Below are 21,196 nucleotides of genomic sequence, written 5' to 3'. Positions count from 1 at the left end.
CCTACGGTTACCTCCGAATAACTGCTGTGCAATAGCTTTTTATCGCTCACACAGTGTTTGATATTGCTTATGGATCAAGAGTGAACAAAAATATTATTAAGTGTGGTCTTTAGTGCTTGTATTACCGACCAGTTAATAAATTCCAATATTTATTTTTTTCCAGATGAGAAGCCTTTTGTAGTGGAAGATACCTACTTGCTCTGCCCAGCACCTGTGCTACGAGAAGTTGGCATGTATGTTTTTATTACACACTCAAGTATTTACTTTGCCTGTGGGAAAATGAGTCTGTGTCAGCTCATTATATTCTGTTGTTCTTATATACATCTAATTCTGACATTGTCTCTTGTGTTTATTGGGTTAATTGGCAGTTGTGTGTTGGAGATCTCACAGGGAGGAGAGCACCAACAGTGTGAATTAACCTGTACAAAAGGCTTCTCTGTGCACCAGGAGCCCAGGTTCCAGAGGATGTTATCTAGTAGAAGATTTTGGACTAGCTGGCATGACTTGTTTCTTGTTTTTTTTTTTTTTTTTTTTTTTAGGGAAGCAGCTCTTCAAGTCAGTATGAACGATGGTCTGAGCTTCATCTCTAGCTCCGTCATCATCTCCAGCACACACTGTGTAAGTTTTGATTCATGTAACTAAATTGATTCAGTAGGATGGTGTTAGCAACAGATGTTTGTTATACAGGTATTAGGGCTTCCAAGTTGGGTAAGCCTGGTGTGTAAAGAACCTGTTTCCCTCTTTTAAAGGTGAGCTTGTCAGTGTGGTAATATGACATTATGTATTGTGCACCATAATGTGGCAAAGCTCTTGAGTCTTCAGTAAATACCTCGGACTCTGTATTTGCTGTAGGATGCAGACCAGAACAGGAATAGCAGCCAGTGGTCTGGACGTGTCTCCATCTGCTTGCCCACTGCACAGTGAATGAGAAGCAGGTCTGCTGGCTTCATTAGCTAGTCTGTTTTCTCTACAGCAATGGTGCTGCTAGTTGTGAAAGGTGTACAACAGTTATGATCATACCCTTTGTCTGGAAACTAATATGGTTGCCAAAAAGATGTGGGAGATTCTCCACTGAAGTAGCTGGTTTATGGCTGGCATCCTTTGTTGCCAGTAGAGAATTGCTGCACTCAGTCTCTGGTGGAACCAGGCAAAGGACAATGAAACCATTTTTAATTCATGGTATTGCTGAAGATGCTGCTTCTTCTAAGTCATGGCTGTTGGATATAGAGCAGGAAATGACTTGTGCTGAGGGAGGTGGTGGAGGAATTCACTTTGAGTTCAGAGCAGTCCTTCAGGCTTCAGTGTAATCAGCTTTATTAATCTGTGGGAAGACCTATCTTCTGTACAGGGAATGGTTGAGGCACTGCTTTACTTCTTTTGTGTACTGACTTAAACTGTTTTTTGGGAGGCCAGAGTAGTCCCACCAGAAAGACTTAAAAATCTGTCTACAACCTGCTTTTCTCCCTATCCAGTAAAGGCACATCGTGTTTCCATACAGAATAAGTGAAAGGCTAAATTGTATAACATTGGATTACCAGCAGTTTTCTGTGGTCCACAAAGGCTGAGGCACAAGATGAGAAAAGTCTTTTGTTTCACTTGATCTTGATACTTGTTCAACAAAGACAATACTGTATGGAGAGATAGCTTTCAGATCTTACACGAGGGGTTATATTCCAAAACTTATAAAGACTTTCTTATGCCTTAAAAGAAGGGAATTTATTTTATTAGTTATTTTTTTGGTTCGAGTTCTCTTTGTTCACTGGCAAAAATGTACTTGCATGTTGTCAGCAAATTACAGGAATATTTTCCTATGTTTTGTTCATATGAGGCAAGACCTGGGAAAGAATTTTCTTAGAGAAAAATTATTCTTTCCTGATATACTTTCTTCAGGGGATAGAATTATTATTTCTAGGCTATTGGAAATTAAATATATGTTCCTTTTTTATTATTTTAATAGCTCTAAGGAAACTTTTGAAGATGCCTGTGCTTCACAGCAGTGCCTACTTCTCTGATGCCTCCAGCCTGCAAAACTGGATTTGCAATGCAGCTAAGCAGTCAGAATTCAAATCCAGATCCTACAATCAAACCTAGGCGCAGCGACGTTCAGTGGCTGCTTTGAAAATTATATTGCAGGCTCCACTAATCGAGGAACTTTTTTCTGGCTAAACAGGCATTTTGTTTTTGTAGTAGTGTTTATTTTTTTTTCAAGTTCTTTTTAAAGATGAAGCTGTTTACTGAGACTAAAATCCCCTCTTTAATTAAGGTTACAAGGGCTCCAGTCCTGGAAATACCCGTATACAAAATGTGCACAAATGACTTGTTTAATTAACTTCAGACCCGAAAGTCTGTTTGATGATCTGCAGCCAAAGTGGAACAGTCAGAAAGCTGTGGAATGAAGTGATGGTAACAAGCAGGGGGAAAAATGAAGTTTTCTTCCCTGTGTGCAAGGTAACAATCCATGCTTTGGGTTTCCATTCTGTGCTTTATTTCAGAAATGATCAGGTTTGAAAAGAGGTCTGGAGTGTCATCCTCCAAAAGCTTCCCAGATGGCATTGGCAGTGACTTAACATGGCAGCCCCACACTTGCTTTGATGGAATGCCTTGAACACCAAACTCATTGCTCTCCAGAAGTGGCTATTTAATGGGAGAAGGACCAAAACAAGGGGCTTGACAGCCTGATAAGCTTTACCGTTTCTTTCTTTTCTTTTGTAGCTCCACAACAAAACCTTCCTACGAAATACATAAATAAACTGCAAATATCTCATTTTCCCTATGAACAATACCTATCCTGTTCTATGAACTACCCATTTTCAAGGACTTTCTGGAGGTAATCCAAGGAAGAAAATTCAATTCAGAGCATAGCTGAAGCAGATAGTTACATTCCCAGCAAGTAAAGACCAAAAACGGACAGTCAGATTTTGACTCCTAAGTTATAAATGTAGGTATCTGAAGATGGAGACAGATAGAGTCTAGATACTGAACTATCTAATAAGCTTTTTAACCACCTTAGCTAGCAAAAATTTTAGTGTAAGTTTTCATGCTAAGGAAACTGGGCCAAGTTCTCATAGATTAATAGAGCAAAGCTATTTTATACTAGCATAGGTCACAACTTTTATTTAATATCTGAAGACTCCTAGGAACGAGGCATCTGAATAAATGTCAGTTTTATTAAGCAGTGAAAACTCTAGCAGAAAGAAAACACTTTTCATCTTAAGTCATTTTTTGGAAAGAAGCAAGGGATCAAAGCCTTTGCCTTTTCTAGAAGCGCATCACTGCTTCAGTGCTATAGCTCAGCAAGACCTGACTCCTGTAATTGCCAGCAGCAGGGAGGGAAGGGCACTTAGTACTCCTGTGCTCACACTGTGTTTTCTAACACCAAGTGCCAGCTGCTGAGAATGGGATACTGGGATTTTTTGCCTTGCCCAGTGCCGTCATTTTTGTGAGGTTGCCAGTTAAAAGTGCTTTTCACAGACTATGCTGCCTTCGTATCCAAATACCGAATGCGTGGCAGAAAGTGTTCTGTGCGCGTGTTCCCTTTAGGAAATGTTAGTGTTTTGTGTCTCTGAATGCAATAATGCATATGCCTCTCTGGTATAAACTGACACCCTCTGGGAACAGACGGAGCTTTTGCTTGAGCCTGTATTGCCTAACTGAAGTAATTATTTGCATTTTTTCCCCTTGAGGTGTAGAATCTGCTACAGCATTTCAAGGGAGAGAAAATGAGGGAAGGTTAGGAATGAAGGCATACGTAATGGCTGATTTAATTTCCTCCTTAGTCTGAGACACACTCAAATACATCTCACTTTCCAGCATTAAATGATACAACTTGTCAAATTTGTCAACACTAAATTAGACCTCACTTTTTGAACACCGGTTGGGGTTTTGGGTTTTTTGTTTTGTTTAATGGAGTCATACATACAGCTAAAACAGCCTCGGCAATTCTACCTACACTGTCAAATCTGGGCACTTTGCATTCCAATTCCGGAACTGCAGGTGGTCTGTTGGACTTCATGGGACTTATTGTTTTCCCTAGCTTTCTGCTTCCTGATATATGTCAGGCTTCAAGGTTTGCAGCCCCCCCAGAAAATGCAAGGGCTGTCAGAAATTAAACTGCATGGGTTCTGTTGTATTCTGACTTTTGCTTAATTGCTTGTGCTTTCCAGTATCAGAGTACAGGCATGACTATATATGCTTATCCCTTTTCCATGGGACTTAAGGAATTGCTGTTTTAAGTTCCCAAAATAAAATTACCAGAAGTGCTTAAATTTTGTTTCTTAAAGTGAGGCTCCAGGCTTCCCCAGGACTTCACTACAGTTCCCTCTGTTGAAAGGTAATTGATTTTTTCATTTAACAAAAGAAAACAGAAGAAGGTATAGGAGAGACTTGTAAAGAGGCTTTTGCTGCAGATGATCTTTCAGCATTTCCATTTTAAAGTACATTTTGGGAAGACTTGCAGCCACATAAAAGTGATCTCAGCTGGATCAGGTGGAGCAAAATCTCCATTTTAAAAAAGAATCAAAATCCTTCTCTGTTGGCCCAGTTATTTTCAAGCCTGCGGTATGAAACAGCCCATAGGAGGTCTTTGGGGATTTTATTTTTTTTTTCTTCCTTGGGATTTTTGATATGAGTTTTTAGTGGCAAGAGAGTTGATTACAGACAGGAGGCCTTTTTAAATCCCTTGTGATAAGTATCAGTCTGGAATTTGCCCAGACACATTTGCCAACAAATGAAACTCCAAACTCAAGGTCTGTCTGATGTATAAAGAAGTAACAGTCAGAACAAAGCCTGACTCCCCAATCTCATGCAGGGGTGGCCTTTACTTAATGGTGGAGTTGTCATTTTCTGTGAAATTTTGTGGGCCTGCACAGTTTACAGAGTACAATCTTTACCTCAAAGAAGAGAGAAAGAAAGAAAAAAGCTAGGACCAGATTAGTAGAGGAGAATTTTTTTTGTTTTGGTGGATGTGTCTCCTCCTCCCACCCTCATGTTAGTCCCTCACGAATAGTGCTTTTGTTGTGCTTTGTTACCATCTTGGCTTTTCTGCAGGATTTTGTGGCTCTAAAGTCTAATGGGTAACCTGGATGGACAATGCCTGATGACCTCAAGGCGATAAAGCATCAGAGCATAGAGCTGTCTGTCAGGACAATAAAAGCATGCTGGAGAGAGATCGGTGTATTGCACCCACTGCTTTGAGATTATACAGCAAGCTTACTCCAGTTAATCATGTCCCCACAGGTGGTTAGGGCTGCAGCATACATTCTCGCAGATCCCCAAGTGGTGCAGGGCAAGAAGAGGCAGGTACATCAGGGGGGAAGGAACTGGGAGGTCTCTGTCCTGCTCAAGCTCGCTGGGTGCCAGCAGCAGCCCTGCACAGCCAGGCTCGGCAGGCAGGGGCCTGTATGTCAGTAAGGAGTTCTGTGAACAAAAATGGAGTTTTGCTTGTTGGAAGAATGCAGTGATTTCATTTCTCTGTCAAAAATGAGGTGGTGTGGTTGGGCAAAGCATTTGTTTTATTAAATTATGGAATGCAGATGAAACCCTCTAGTTTAGGGCAGAATGATACAGCATGTAAATATCAAGCTTCCTTGTGCCCTCTATTTTTCATTCAAAGGTTTTGCTGACTGCACACCCTGGACTGAGGATTACTGACTGGCTTCTGGTAAAGCTGCTAACAGTGGCCGGGTTTATTTCAGAAGCAAGAGGATAACACTGTGTAAATCAGGGGCTGCAGACAGAAGTTTAATCCTGCTCCCCACTAATTTACATTTTACCCAGTTAAACTAAGACAGGGCTGTCCTGAGTGTAATTTAGGGTGTTATTTGGCCCAGGCTGCGTGACCACTGGCAGCTACCCCAACAGAACAGGGGAATGGCTGGAATGAGAGTTCTTAAGGTTTGGAGACAGCGTGCAGTTTATAAGCTTAGCTGGGGGATAAGATGCCAGCATCTCCAGTATGACAAAGCTCAGCTGGCTGGAAGTATTTGATGAATTTGTCTCTTGGCTTGCTTGTCTTGGAGAGTTACTAATTTATTCCTCTCCAGTTGGGTTTTCAATATCTGTACCTTTTAAATAATGGTTTTCTTTCATCTAAAATTTCCCCGTGAGGGAAGGAATCCCCCCTTACAATGGGCAATGAGGCTGTATTGTTACTGCATTACCTAAGCACAAGAGAGCAAAACTCTCTTGTGGGATGCAGGGACATCCAGGTGACCTTTGCTGCTGGCAGAAGGTGCTAGGTGGCTGCCCTGAGTCCTGAAGCCTGCGAAGGCCAGGCACGTGTCAGGGGCGAGGCATTGCTTCTAAAGAAATATCCTTATGACTGTGGCATTACATTGGTTCAGAGAGAAGCTGAGATTGTTTCCCCATGTTCTTTTGGACAAAGTAATCTCTTCTCTAGAGAATCCAGTGTGGATTTAAAACCCTCTCTCCAATCCTTGGCATCAGTTGTGTCTGCTTGGACTGAGATTTCAGGAGGAGGCTACCTTTGAAAGTATTCTTTAGGAGGCGTGCAGATGTATCCTGGGTATCTGTTTAGCAACTGGGTCCTTCAGTTGAGTGTCAAGGAGGTATTTGGTTATAAATAATGATTAGTTATCAGAACTTGATGCTATTTGTTTCTTGACTCATATTAGACAGAGACCCCTTCTGGGGGGCAAGACCCCCCCCCACACACACACACCACCTTCTGCTGATATTCTCTCTTACTTGGCCTTTGTACTGTAGTCACAATTACAAATCTGACTTGCTCCAGGTACTGTGTAACCACAGAAAACAGAGACAGATCCTGCCCCCAAACTGCTACTCACTAACTCCTTGCAGCAAGGCTATTTTCTCCCACTGTTACAAAGCTCTTGCTGTCAGCTGAGCACTCTCAGCTTTCCAGTTGCATGGAACGGTGTCATCTCCCAGGCTGGGCTGGGCTGTCTGCTTTGCAGGTAAATCAGGTGCCTTTGTTCTCCGTTGAGAGGTCTCTGTGCAGTATGCTAGCAGAGGCCAGAAGTACCCAGTCACTGAATAAAGCTGTCAGTGATTACAATAAGGGCTTCAGAAATAATTGGACACATTTAGGTGTGACTTTACAGTGCATGAATGGTGTATTTTCACATACCATGAAAGACTGAATTCTTGTTGCCATGATCGGTTTCCTCTCTCTTAGCTTTTAATACTAGATTATTTTTCAACATGCCTGTATTTACAAAAGAGACATTAAGGCAGAAAATAAAGATTGCTGTAGCCTCCTGTCCCAGTCTGGAAGTTAACAACTTACATTGCTACTGGTGTTATCGTGTGATTGCACACTTTCTACCTTTTATCTGACAGACCACAATACTTTCATTGGGTAGCAGATAATTAATGACAGTCTAAAAAGTAGTTTCATTCTAGTGCTGACATCAATGGACTTTTTATAGTTGAAGACACCAAGAACTATAGTTTACTCTCTGCTAAACATAAAAAACCCCCATCTTGTGACAGCAACAATATAAGGCATAGGACAACAAATGAGATTGGAACTGATCATCCTCCACTTCCACTAGTGATAAGACTTAACACAACTATTTCTTCTTCCTCAGCTATTCATCTCTGGATACCACAGATTTGTCTCACATCAGGTTTTCATGGTATAAACAGAGTGTGCATTGCTTTCATTTGCATCTCTTGATGCCTGGGGCATTATGCTGCAGTAGTTTTCCCACTGCTTGAAAAAGAATTAGCAAGTAATGAGTGGTGGAGTTGGGAAGCTCTTAAAAAGGGATTTACTCCAGTTACTGTGTTAGGAGTTTGAGGAACTGGAAGAGGGAGAAAGTATTAAATGCTGCTTTATGAATGTGTATGCATGCAGATGTGCACAGAGCAGGTTGCACACCAAGCATTGTCAGGAAAGGGAATGTGCAATAGAGGAAATAATTTACAAGGCAGCATTTAGAGGCAGGAAGTCAGTCCTACTCTGATGACTGGAGAGCTGCTGCCAAGTACTTCAGTGCAAAGAGAGAGCATCTCGGAGAGAAGCCAGGATGGGAATTAAAATAAGTCTTTGTTCATTTTCTAAAGTACTCTCAGAAGAGGAAAAACCACTAATGACCTCTTGCACTAGTAACACTCAGACTCCAAACTGGAAGGGAAGTGAAAACTGCAGGGCTGCAGGAACGGTGTAAATCAGGTCTTCCTGGGAACCTCTTAATTGTGGAAGAGCAAGGAGCATCACTAGGTAATATTCTTATACTCCCTATATCACCTAGTGAGAAACCCACGATGCTTCTTTGCAAAAAGGTGAGACAATGGAGGTACCCACATGTGGGCTGAGAGAACATTTCTGTGGCAGGATATTAAGTAGCAATCACTGAAATTCATTTTTATTTGCCATGTGTATCCAGTTCATAATGGATGTCTTCCCAGGTCTCACCCTGTTCCTTCAGGAGGCAGGTGGGGGGATTACGCTTGTGAAAAGGAGCACCTTTCAGCTGAAAAGGGGAATATTGGGTCAGGGCAGTTTGGGGAAGCAACTTGGGAAGTATTTGGGAGGCATATGCAATGCCTAAACTGGGCTTTCCCTTGTAAGCTATCCACTGCCAGTAGATACCAGCCCCTCCTTACCTGAGTTGCTGGTGCTCCAAAAGCACTCTGGGATGGGAAGACCTCAAGGTGGTTAATCACACTGCTGGGCAGTTAGCCCTTCCACAGTCCTTGATAGAATTTCAGATTTTGGAAACCAGAGGAGAGCTGCTGACTAGCAGGTGGGCCAAGTCAGTCCTTGGTTGTGGAAAAGGGCCTTCCTGAAATGCTACATGTGGAAGGGAATGTATGCAGTGGCTTATTGCACCTGACAGCAACCTGGGACCAGAGAAGGTCTTGTATAGGCAGATCAGAGACCTGGTTATCTTATAATGAAGCAGTTACCTTGGTGGCAACCATTAATAAACAGCTTAGGATGATCAGTGAGGTGACAAGTGGGGAACAGGACTACAGTTCTGGAAAGAAATAGTCCCTCTGGTCTCACATTTCCAGTTGCAAAGGAGCAGAAGCCATTGAAGTCAGCGAAAAATGAGAACTCAGTCTCTTAACACATTTTGCATTTGACAAAAGGAGGTGGGTACTGGCACAGCTTTACTACATCTAGGTATCCTGGTTTTCTTCCTGTGGCTGTCTGAAAGACTGAAGGAATTTTCACCTTTGAATTAAATAATAGTAAATGGATTTGATCTTTAAATATGGAGAAAGAAAAAGTTAGAAAATCAAAAAAGCGCTACAGGCTTGTAGTAAAAACTAATGATGCCCTTCACTGAAGGTTTTGGGTTTTGTTTTTTGTTTTTGTTTTTTTCTTTTTTTTATTCAGAAGGAATGTAATTGAGTGCTAAAGTAGGTCTTTTTCAATTGTGACTTTGTTCTGGGCTGCACAATTAAGGCTCTGCTAGTTATCAGTGTTCCTAAGTCTGCAGGCAATTAAAGTGCATTCACTATCGTATCAATAGAGGCTTTATGAAACTGCAGAGTAAATTTAATGAGCACTTTCCTAGGCCCTTGACCTGTATATTATTAGTTGAGGTATTGCTCTGTGGGAACTCCAGGGCATATGATTTCAGGTTTCTTTCTAAAAGAAATTGTTCCTAAATGCTTTATGCTGCAAGTATAATAGGCAGTGAATGTTTCTGTTAACACAGGTCACCCTAAGAGTTAAATGTGCAGAGATTATTTCACTCTAATATTGCTACATGAGCTGCTTTATAATACCCTTAAGTGTGATAGGCATATTACAAACAGCATGTTCCTATGGTTTGGAAAGTAAGGATTCACAAAAGAGACCAATAAATTGGAGGTGGGGGCAGAATCACAGAATGAAAGTGTTGAAAAAGTTTTAATATGGAAACACCAAAATAGTTGGTGGATATGCAGTCTTTTTTCCTCTGTGACAGTGATGAAATTAACTACGAAGTATGTAATCTCTGCATACATGTCTACCTCGAATAGTGACGTCTCATTTAAGTTGAAACAGGGCACTTTGAAACAGTACGTTTGAAACAAAGCATTTTATTTTATTGAAATGGGGTTTATGTCGAAAATGTGATTTCCATTTAAACTGAGTTTCAGAAGGAAACTTATCTCAAACACGTCTTGTTGTGTGGGTTCAGGTCGTGCTGGCACGCTCTTAACCTTGTCAGACTCATGGCAAGCCACCTGTAAAGGCCAGTGAGAAACTTCTCCTGCTCGGCTTGGTGGGGAGGGTACACGAGTGTTAGCTCAAAGAAGGTGCTCCTGATGTTTTTTTGTTTGTTTTGTTTTTTTTTTTTTTTTTTTAATGCTGCTTTAAGTGCCACAAATCTCGTAGACACGCAGAAGCAAGACATCCCAGAGCTGCAGCATGCTGTTTTCCTTCCTTTCCTGCCTTGTAAAGAAGTAAACTGAAGTCAACCCCTAAATGGTTGCTGTTATGACAAAGTCTTAATTCCACAGAATTTTGTCTGCTATTATTCCAGTTGCTATTCACCTCCTGAAATGGATTTAACATACTTCTTATTAAGGACTGCCTTCCGGCACAAATGGAAACCAAATAACTGCTTAGGTTTCACCTCAAAGGTTTTGTTGTTTAGCTACAAGTGTTGGGGGACAAGAGACAACTGTTATGGAATAGGAGCTCCTCAGTACTTCCTCAGTCAAAACAGAAACATCTATAACCAGATACGCACTGTTAGGGAGAGCACTCAAGCTACGGGCATTTTTTCAGTGCAAGTATCTGTGCAGACTGAATCTAAAAAGAGCCCTCAAGAGGCTTCAGCATTTGTGCTAGCTGATTTCAGACCTGGGATGTACCAGCCACAAAGCCAAGGCTCACACACTCACCTCCAGGACAAAACCTAAGGTCTGACAAGACGCCGTGACCTCTGCCTGTAGCTATAGGGTGTGATTATTAAGATGCTCATCTGTAGTTAGAGTGCTGCAGGCTTGCAGCTAAGAGGCCCTGCTCCCTTTGACCTCTGCTGCTTGCTGCAGTCAGGCTGTTAACATTGTGACACCCGAAGTTTGATGACTAACAGGTAATGACATGACTAGTAGAGACCCAAGCAAATGTTCAATGACGTGAAGTCTGACCACTGCTGTTAGCTTTTGGTTCAGAACAGGTCTACTGGTGATGAAATTCAGGGGTCAGGAGATTTGTATCAGAACCAGTAACAGAATTTGGAGCGTTTTACTAAGCCAGGTGGGCTGTCCAAGGGAGGTAGAAAACCAAAGAGGAGGGCAAAGGCCTTTGAACCTCAACACCTCTGAATGTGAGGAGGTGCCTGTCATCTGAAGACTACCGAATCCCAGTATTGATGGAGAGTGTATACGACTGAAGAGGCATAGCTCATCAGTCTGCAGGGGTTTTCGTGTTGAGTTTTTTTAATAAAATATCCCACCAAACCCTATTGTATTTCATGCAGGATCCCAAATACAGCACCTTACAGGTCAGGCAGTAGCCCAGGACTGGACAAACTTGAACTCTACCATCAGTTCTGCCATATCTGCCTTTCAGAAGTCTTGCAAATACTTCTGTTTAGCTGGAAACTTTTAAATATTTCTTCTGAAGGAAAAGTGCAGCTTGTTTTCGTAAGCATAAACACAGCAATCAAGGATTAGAGAATTGTTTTCCCTAACCAAGGATTTTAACTTGTAACAGAGGGCATAATGATTGCTCCTCCTTCCCACTATGTGTTTGCCTGCTCTGGAGTGTGATCTCTTCAGGACAAGGGTTGCCTCTTGCTCTGGGTTTATACAGCATGCGGTGAAGTGAGGTTTCACTGGTGTTTATACTGGGCTGTAAAGCAAACAACGTAGGATGCTGGAGAAATCTCTTGTAAGCGGGCTCTCACCTCCTTTCAGCTCTGGAAGGAGAGAAGCGAAACAGACCATTGCCGGAGGGGCATCTCATTTCACTGCACAGTACACTTGGAAAAAAGGAGCTGAGAGCACCTATACTGGGTGACCTAGAGCAGGTATTTCTTGCTCACATCCCCCCCTGAGCTTGGCTCCCACTCAAGCAGCTTCACATAGATGCTGATCAGAAGCTAGCATTGCAGAACAGTGCATTCAGTGAGTTTTCATTTCCTTTTAGAAATTAGGCCAGATTGTTTCTGTTATATTAAAAAAAAAAAAAAAAAAACAACAAAACCCAAAGCTGTGTGTGATGAAATAAATGATAGACATCGGTTTCTGTTGCTGTGATGGGAGAGTCCCCAAGAGAGTTGGGCAGAAATGGAGAGTGTTTCCTTCACAATAAAAGCTGCCTGAGCCTCTCTGTTGTGAAAAGGTAGGGTCATCATTTGTCTTCCCCTCCTCTATTGACTAAAGGACATTAAAACTATTTCTCCTTTCTCTCCAGGGAGAAAACCTCTGTCTGATTTTAGATGCTCATTCAAAAGTGTAGCCAAGATTTTCATAAAGCCTTTTAAAAGCACTTCATTCTTTTCCTACTAACACCTGTGAAGGTTTTCAGCATGTTATTGCTCTTCCTGCTTGGAAAATGTAAAAAAGCCTGGGATACAGAAGCCATTCACATCTTCCCTGTCTCGGGAATGGCATTAGCCATGTTTCACCTCTTTGTAGAGCTCCTAAAGTTTAGTAGTGATAAGTATTATTTAAGTTGTTATTACTGTCGGCTCGGCCTGAAGTGAGACTCAGTTATATGGCTGCTCCCAGTTCCCTGTAGCAGTGCAGATGGTTCTGCACTCCTGGCCCTGAAGCAGTAATGACGGCAGCTTTCCAGCCTGCCCTGGAGGAGACACCATGGCGCTGCACGACAGCCGCAGGTCCTCTGCTGCAGTTAACGGCTGGAAAGGCTCCCACAAGCTCTTCTGCATAGCACAGGGAGCTGATAGACTGCCTGTAGCCCTGAGAGCAGCTGGCTGATAGGGTGCATCGCTTTTGTTTGTTGGAGTGGTGAGTGCAGGACCAGGTTAAACAGAGTATTTAGGCTTCTTACTTTCCACTGAAGTCTGTAGAAGTTAGGACTAAATACTGAACCCAGCCTTCAAGGGCCACTCAAGCCAAGAGCTTGATGCATGTATTTCACAGAAGTCCATCCCTCTTAGGCACAGCATGAAGTCAGCACATTTAAACACATCCTTAAAGTTAAATCCATTTACTGCTGTGGTAACAAGCATGCATGCTACCCACCTCCCTCTCCCTATAAATCAACAGTGCATGAATTCATCAGCCACAGTACGTGAGTGTATTTATTAGATGCCCCTAGTACTTCATTCATCACTCCTGAATGTCAGTAGTGGAAGCTTTTGAGGGTCTGTGCACTTCAGGGTTGTTATTCCAGGTTACCTCTCTGGAATAGCTGAGGTATGCTGCAAATACCAGTGCAATAAAGTGAGAAACTAAGAAATAAGATCTTAAACAAAAACAAAACAAAACAAAAAAAAAAAGACTGGAAAAAAACAAAACAAACCAAAACCAAGCACAACAAAAAAATGCCCATCTGGTGCATAGTAGCATTTTTTGGAATACACTCAGAAATAAGCCATAGTTCCACTGAAATGCCAATGAGCTGAGTTATGCTTGTTTATGAACTGATTTATGTTTGTTTCTATGTTAGAAGCACTGAGGGTGTCTCAAGTGAAATAGAGGGCTTAAAATCACAGAATCTGTCTTAGCTTTGTGTTTCTGCATGATTACATACGTGCTCCCTGGGGCAAAATTTTCAAAGCTTGGTCTTAGGCAGCAATCTTTGAGCAATCTGGTCTAGTGGAAGGTGTCCTTCCCATGGCAGGGCACTTAGATCTAGCTGGTATTTAAGGTCCCTTCCAACCCAAACTATTCTATGATTTTGTGATAATCTCAGTAGGCAATAGCAAAAGGACTCTGGAGGATTTAGTCTCCTGTGTGGTGTAACCACCAATGGAGTTCTCATCCCTGCTTGCCGACTGTTGAAGGAATATCCATGCACCTGGTTTATACTGAATTTTCTGTTAGCTAGGATCTTCCCAGGGATTGCAGGCATGCCTTAGAGGAGTGTGTTCCTTTGTAGGACAGCCCATATCTGAATGTTTGCAGGTAGAGTTAAGGAAATAGCCCATGCTGTTTACCGGATCAGGCTTTGCCATCCCTCCCCTCTTCTCTGTAGGAGCACCTACAGTCCAAGAGGTGGACCACGTTTCTGTCTTGTGACAAAAGGATTCCTCCAGTCAGAGTCTGACTTCTCACAGTCCATAACAGTTCCACAATAACTTCTGAGTGAAGGCATATATATATATATATGTACATGCAAACACACTCCCCCCTATTAAGAGAAAATGCCTCTAACGTGTCCTGTTTCAGATTTCTTGATAGCTTTATATTTTGAAGTATCTTCCAGAGGTTGTTTTCCATTGAACTTCAACTGCCAGCAATACTTGTAGCATTTTCTTGGCATTGTTGGACTCTGGCAGTGAAAAGGAGGCTTCCAGACACAGCTGCCTTGCTTTCTTTACCAGCTTATTTGTTTCAAAGTCTAAACAGTAAAATTTTAACATGTCAAATGTGTAGCACATTGAAAGGTCATTTAAAGAGCCTGCTCTTTTTCGTTTTACTGTTTCTTGATACAATAGTAAGGCTTTTCAAAACAATGACTCCAGGCATCTCAACAGTTGACAAGAAGCAAGTTGCCAGTGTTTTACACTTAGTGCTTGGCAGAAGCTCTGCCGAGTCCCTTAGATGTCTGGCTCTTCTCAGCCATTCAGGTGTGATGGAGTTTTATGTTGTTGATCTCACTATGGGTTCAAGCCACACAGTTTATCTTGGTGTAAGCAGTCAAGATGAATCCCTATGGGAAAATAGTACTGATTTCAGATAACCATGTGTATTTAGCGGGTAGTTACACTTCGTCTCTACAGATATTCACTAGCTTAGTGTTAAAATTATCTTTTAATTTGTATTTAAAATGAAAGTTGTTTTCTTGGTCTGGATTGACAGCCTTTATTCAGAAAGTGCTAAACACAGCTCATTGAATTATTCCATGGTTCAGTGTTTCCATGAGCATTTGTATTGTTCTTCCAAATTTTGATTAAAAAAAATAATGGAATGAAAACAGGCATTTCAAATGCGTCAGCCCTTTTTAACCAGGTATAAGACTGGGAAAAAGATTCCAAAATGTCAGTGGAACTTTTTCAAACAATTTTAGCAGGCATATTTTCCTTCCTGTTTATTATTCAGTTTTGGATGAGTGGTAGTTTCTATCTAAGCATAGCTCAAGCTATATAAAACCATGGATATTACACAGAATGATAGCTCAATTCTAGTGGAAACTGACAAAATACAGATAAAACAAACCAAAAGCAGAGTTCAGGACACTTTGGAGTATTATAGTAGGATTTACTGTATATATATGCTTTGCCCTGGTCTGACTTGCTAGGGTTTCCTCAAAGCCTTGTTTACAGCTGTGTTAGCCCAGTCAGAGTACCACGGGATGGGATTTTCAGTTCCTGATTAAGGGTCTCAGTTTGACACTTTGTAGCTATGGCTGAGCCCGGAAAATTCAGTTCATATTTGGAATAGTTTGCTGTTTGTTCAAATATAAGAAATTTAATTAATCCAACCAGCACTTTGCAGGGATGCAGGGAGAGGGGAGTTGTTCTGGTTTTGATATCTGAAGAGGGTTTATTCCTGCAGGCTTTCCAGGCAACCCTGGCTTTAGCAAGAGGCATTACCTGAGTGAGAAATGTAAGACTTGGCAAATCAAACCCTTCTTCGTCCTCCTGACTGTTTTGCTGCTGTGATACACAGAATACCAGCTGGCTACATCAGCTGCCTTGCAGAGAAGCAGATGTGTTAGGGTAACGTAAATTGGTCTTTACAGGTTGGCTTGTGAATGAAAAAAAAAAAAGTAAAAATAAATTCTGTTTTTAAAAACAAAAAAATCCCCAGAACAAATCAGTTAAAAGGCCACTTTAATTTGTTCTGTATTTTTGCAAAATTATTTTAGACTCTTCTTAATGGCAAAATATTTGTTTCAAAATAGGGGGAAAAGAGGCAGACAACAACTAGACATAAAAAAGCGTTATTTCTTCTACAATTTCATGGCAGCAAAGAGTCAGAATCACACTTTCTAACCCGTTGAATATCAGCAGATTCCATTTTGCAGATGTGATGGATGTGACTTTATGCTGACTGTCTAGAGGAACAGCACCAAACGTACAGCTCTGTCGTCTCACACGAGCTTTTATTTTGTGTTGGGGTCCAAGTTCTATTTCCAGAGATGTCTTGGGTGAATTCCTCTCCAGTGTGGACTACCTCTGTTTTGTTTCCAAGTGTCAAAGATTAGGTTGTCTTGATCCGAGTTCACCAGAAATTCCTTCTACACCAGAGGAGAGTTTGGGAAATCCTCTCAACCTGATTGTTTTTTCCATTACTCTTCCCATTATGGTATGATGGGAGATCATCTGGCCATTGAATTACAGGCACCCAATTTTCCCATCCTACAGGTCAGTCTGCTCTAGAATGTGTCCTTAATCTGGCCTTGTGATCTTGCCACTTGGGTGAGGTTTTTTTAAAAGTCTGGCTCTTACATCAAGAACATCCCAAACAGGCTTACGTCAGGACTGCCTGCTTGCTTATCTCGGAATAGGATGATATTGGGGAGGAGTGGTATAGGGAAGTTGGCATGCCTCAGGAAGCCAAGAACATCTGGTTTGGGTTAAATCTAAGCAATAAGAAATAATGTACATTTGGTTTTGATTGCTATAATGAGCTGGCTTGTGCAGAAGTTTGCATTGTTAATCAATATCAGAGAATTGCAAGTGCCTTTTGAAATGAGGGAAGTATCCTGGTTAGAGAGGAAAGGATCTTCTAGAGTTAAAGGCTTCTCATGTGGAAAAACCCTGTATATTGTTGTGATGCTGTGTATGTTCAAATTTCATTGGAAAGCTCATGTCAGGACTGCCCTGACTCAGCAGAGCTAAGAAGAGCAGGATGACCTGAGTCATAGGCCCATGGAGAACTTGCTTCAAGTTTTCTGTTTGGAATAAACTTTAATTCTAACATTGCTTTCAAGTTTATAATGCAAGAGGAAAAAAGAGTTGCAAAGAAAGGAGAATGCTTAACTTGCAATGAAACATTGTGTTGTGAGCTCTTTTTTAAGTCTTCTTCTTTTCAGTCTTCACAATACTCTGAGGAATACTACTTTAATTTTTATCTGAAGTGAAATAAATGTTTTACATAATTGTGAGATTCAGAAAATTGAGACAGAACCTACAACTCTCTGGGAAGTGAACTAGAGGCCTCAGCCTCTTTCAATGAGCCGGGGGTGTGTGTGCCACATTTGGATGTATGAGGAGGGAGGAAAACTGCATTTTTTTCTGAAAAATAAATGGAGTATGGTAATGCCTTTGGGATATGTACTTGCCTGGAAGCAGCAAGGTACAGTGGAGAGGGTAATTTTGTGTTAGTGGTGCTCACACACTCTTTGTGCTTCTCTTCCAGTCAGATGGGACCATCCTGGCTATTGCTTTGTTGATCCTCTTCCTCTTGCTGGCATTGGTTCTTCTCTGGTGGTTCTGGCCCCTTTGCTGCACAGTGGTAAGTGACAGAAATCATTAGCACAAAACAGCAATTCAGTGTTGCCTGAATGTAAGAAACGAGTGGGAAGGAGGCAAAGTTTTCCAGTAAGAAAGAGCATAGCACTAGTCATTGAACAAGACAGCGTTTCTTCCATTGCTGGCGCTGTTATGTGCTTCTGTTTCATCTGCCCGACCTTTGGATTATACCCATGAAATAGCAATGTTGCTAACATGCAGACCTTGTCAAGAGCCTTTTAGTCTCATTCATTGGTCACAAAATGGCAATGGTTTGCATAAATTTATTAGTTGCCATGCCTTTTTAGGAAGGATTTTCTGGATTTTCTAATTCCTGTGTCAGTGTCCCAGTGCTGGAGGGCTCCTGTAGAAGGGCAGGCATGCTGAACCCAGGTTGGAGTCCTTCTTCTGCCTCAGGTACAAGGAAGAGACGTTTTTAAGTGTGCAAATTTTTGCAAGATTAACTTTTTTTCCTAGTTCACAGTGTCTAAAAAGCACTTTGAAATATCCAAAGGATTGTTTCAATAGAAGTATGACTATGCTTCACTGAGCAATATCTTTCCTCTGTGTTTTTTCACAAAATGTTCTGTGACTTAAAAAGCACAGCGACGGAGTTAATAATGTAAAAAGTCAGACAGAAATCAGAAGAAAACAGTACAGGAGGAAGAGGTCAAGGGAAGCAAGAAGTTAATCACAGGACTTGAGATAAGCTTTTTTCCCACACATGACCCTGCTGTTTGTCTGCAGGGACCTGTCATACCCCTGTATATTTCTGCTGATCAGCCCCTCGGGCTGCCTTTTCCAATGAAAATCAGGGTGAAGGCTGGTAATTGTGGAACATACAATACAGTGAAGCTCTGCCCTTGCTTTGGGTCTTGTCTGTGCTCAAATATAAAACAAGAATTAGAGATGTACAAGTGTCAGCAGATTGGAGTCTAGTTTTGGTCCCTGACTGTAACGTTTCAGATGCTTCTTTTAAGACTCCCCAAACTGGTTCCAGTTTCTGGATCATTATCATGATTCCCCATTTTTAATCACTTACCCAGTGTTGTAAATTTGCACCATGTTGTACCAAATCTGTGATCCGGTGCTGAGAGCTTTGGAGTCACAAACTGCAGGAGCAGTCACATTTGAGGATGAGTTTTTGTGTTGAGATGTATTTCTCTATCCAGAACAAGGATGGAAAACTCACAGGAAAAAATCTTAGTTGCCTATTTCTGTTTCTGGCTGCAAATGCTAGGGGTTAAAATGCTCTTTTCACAGTAGTTTGGCACCTCTGAAAACCAGCAGGGAAAAAATATTTATTTGGACTTTTCAGAACAATAGAAAAATCAGTTCTAAAAATGGACAAAGAGTTAGTGGTGTGGTAGGTTGCTCCAAGTTACGTGTCTAAAATAGATGGCATGTTCCCAGAGAAGTTGGGCCAACTTCTTTGTTGGCACATCTGCATTGAAGTCAGTGGAGATGTGTCCTGTACAGATGTTTACACTGGGATTTGGTGGAGAATTGAGGTGATAGAGGGGAAAGGTTCTCAGTGATGCTGCCATTTTAAGCTCCTGTTACAGGAGAAAGATGAAGTTGATAGGAAAAAGGCATAAATAAAAACATCAGGGCATGGAGTAAAGGGAATATGGAGCTATGCATTGAGAGAAATGATGTGAGGATAGTGGTCATATAACAGCGTTCTTGAAGTGTGAAAAGTACAGCCCAGATAAGCAAGGTGGGTGCAGCAGAGATAGGGAGTCTCTTGTCCACATGAAACTTTATAAGCTTAATATTTTCCAGATTTAAATTCTGTACTTAAAAATTTTGTTGTAGATAAAAGCTTTTCCTCAGCCTCTCTCCTCCTTTACCTCCCACGTTCCTTCTTAGCAAGGTTTCCAAGTGGGAACTATTGCATTGATATTTTCCAAATGTAAGTCAAACACGTCCCTCCACTTGCTGGAAAGATTTTAATTCAAGAGCCTGTATGAAATCTCTTCCACCTCTCTGGGATGGCAGGCCGGTATGTTTGGCAGTAGATCAGCAGCTGAGATGCCTCACTGTGTATTGCTTACCCAAAGATTCTGTAAAATTAAAGATAAATCCACAGAGGAGTACCCAGCCTGTTTGTCTTTAGGGTAGGGAGAAAGAGAGCAGAGCAGTGCTTATTTACTAGTTTGGTAATGGCACATTAAGGAATGCAGTGTTGTCAGAAGCACAGAGTGAATTAAGGGCAGAGGAACTGGCTTGCACAACAGACAAGAGAGGCAGTCAAGCAATAACCTCTAATAATCAAACCGCAGACCCAGAGACACTGCTGTGGATTCAAGCCCAGGGACGTTTCAGGGATAATTGTGTATGTGTCCGGGGAAAAAAGAAAAAACATAACAAACTTTTTTCTTACCAAGTATAAATTTGAGTGGCAAGCACATTTCTAAACCCTGAAATTCTTCCTGGCATGTTTTTTAATTAAATAGGAATCGTTATTATCTAGCAGTTCTTCAGGAAAGGCACCAAGCCAGTTTCATCCCTGGAGTAAATGGACTGAAGTCAATAGACTTACTCTGGAGATTTATCTGGAACCCAGTATCTCCTTGGCATGCACCCATAAAGAAATGCTGTTTCCAAGTGTATTCAAGTTTACTGGTCTCAAAAGTATTCTGGGATGAAGTCTGGAATTTACCACTCAGTTTACAGTAGATGCAATTGTTACTTAGTGGATCAGAATAATAATTAGGTCTTTACTGTGCCTGATACCAGCACAGGCAAATTTTCCCTTGATACCTGTGGGGGAATATTACAAAAGCATGGCAGCCAGGTGCTAACCTTCCAAAGGTTTCAAGGATGTTTATTTAACAACAGCAGAAAACAAGAAAAAGATAATTCTGCTAAGCTGACAACCCCAACACTGTACAGAATGATGGCAGATACAAAGACATCTATAAGACAGTGAGCCCACTTTTCCTGAGCAGAGCATATCTGCAAAACAGCAGATGCCAGATCCTGGCCTTGTAGATTTTAGTGGACATTTTGCTGTTGTCTTCTCATTCCTCCTATTTCCTGAACACAGCATAAGCCAAAGGAGTCCAAGCGATCATAGTAGTAACTCCTGAAGGAGTCTGAGTGATCACAGGCTGGCAGAAAGCCATGGCCTCTCTAAGCTCTGCACCACCACGACTGAGGCAGCTGCCCAGACAGAGCTTCAGTGGGAACACGCTACCCCACTGGTGCCAGGCTGCAGGGTGAGCCCTGCTCTTGTGCCAGCACGGGCTGGCAGCTGTGAGCACACCCGTGGGAGGTGCGCCCCAGGAAAGGAGCTCCTCTGCTTTGTGACAGAGCTCTGGGAGGAGGTGGCTATGTTATGGAGTATCAGGGAATGGAAGAGAAAGACAGACTACAGGAATCACAGCCCACCTTCCCTGGGACAGGCCCAGCAGGCAGTCAGGACGCATGACACGTCGGATTTCCTATCCTCTCTCCACCTGGCTGAACACAGTGACTTAGGGGACAGGGCAGTGGCGACAAGTTCCTGCCCAGCACAGCAGACACGTGTCCTCTGTAAGCTCATCTTGAGTGCCATCACACAACATGTACAAGACAAATGGGTGATCAGGCCCAGTCAGCACGGGTTTATGAAAGGCAGGTCCTGCTTGACTAACCTGATCTCCTTCTATGACAAGGTGACTTGC

General features: G+C 41.9%; 1 protein-coding gene across 1 annotated transcript in view; it reads left to right on the top strand.

Annotated features, from left to right (window-relative positions):
• Positions 1–21,196, top strand: part of ANTXR1 (ANTXR cell adhesion molecule 1) — a 112,695-nt gene that overhangs the window by 42,679 nt on the left and 48,820 nt on the right. Inside the window, exons 11-13 of the mRNA XM_032985154.2 lie at positions 164–233; positions 540–618; positions 17,434–17,529. Of these exons, the coding sequence (XP_032841045.1) occupies positions 164–233; positions 540–618; positions 17,434–17,529 (245 nt within the window). The remainder of the gene's footprint in view (positions 1–163; positions 234–539; positions 619–17,433; positions 17,530–21,196) is intronic.

This window comes from Tyto alba, unplaced genomic scaffold (assembly GCF_018691265.1).
Source record: "Tyto alba isolate M040663 unplaced genomic scaffold, T.alba_DEE_v4.0 Super-Scaffold_34, whole genome shotgun sequence".
In the NCBI taxonomy this organism is placed as follows: domain Eukaryota; kingdom Metazoa; phylum Chordata; class Aves; order Strigiformes; family Tytonidae; genus Tyto; species Tyto alba.
This window is presented reverse-complemented; position numbering and strand designations above follow the sequence as displayed.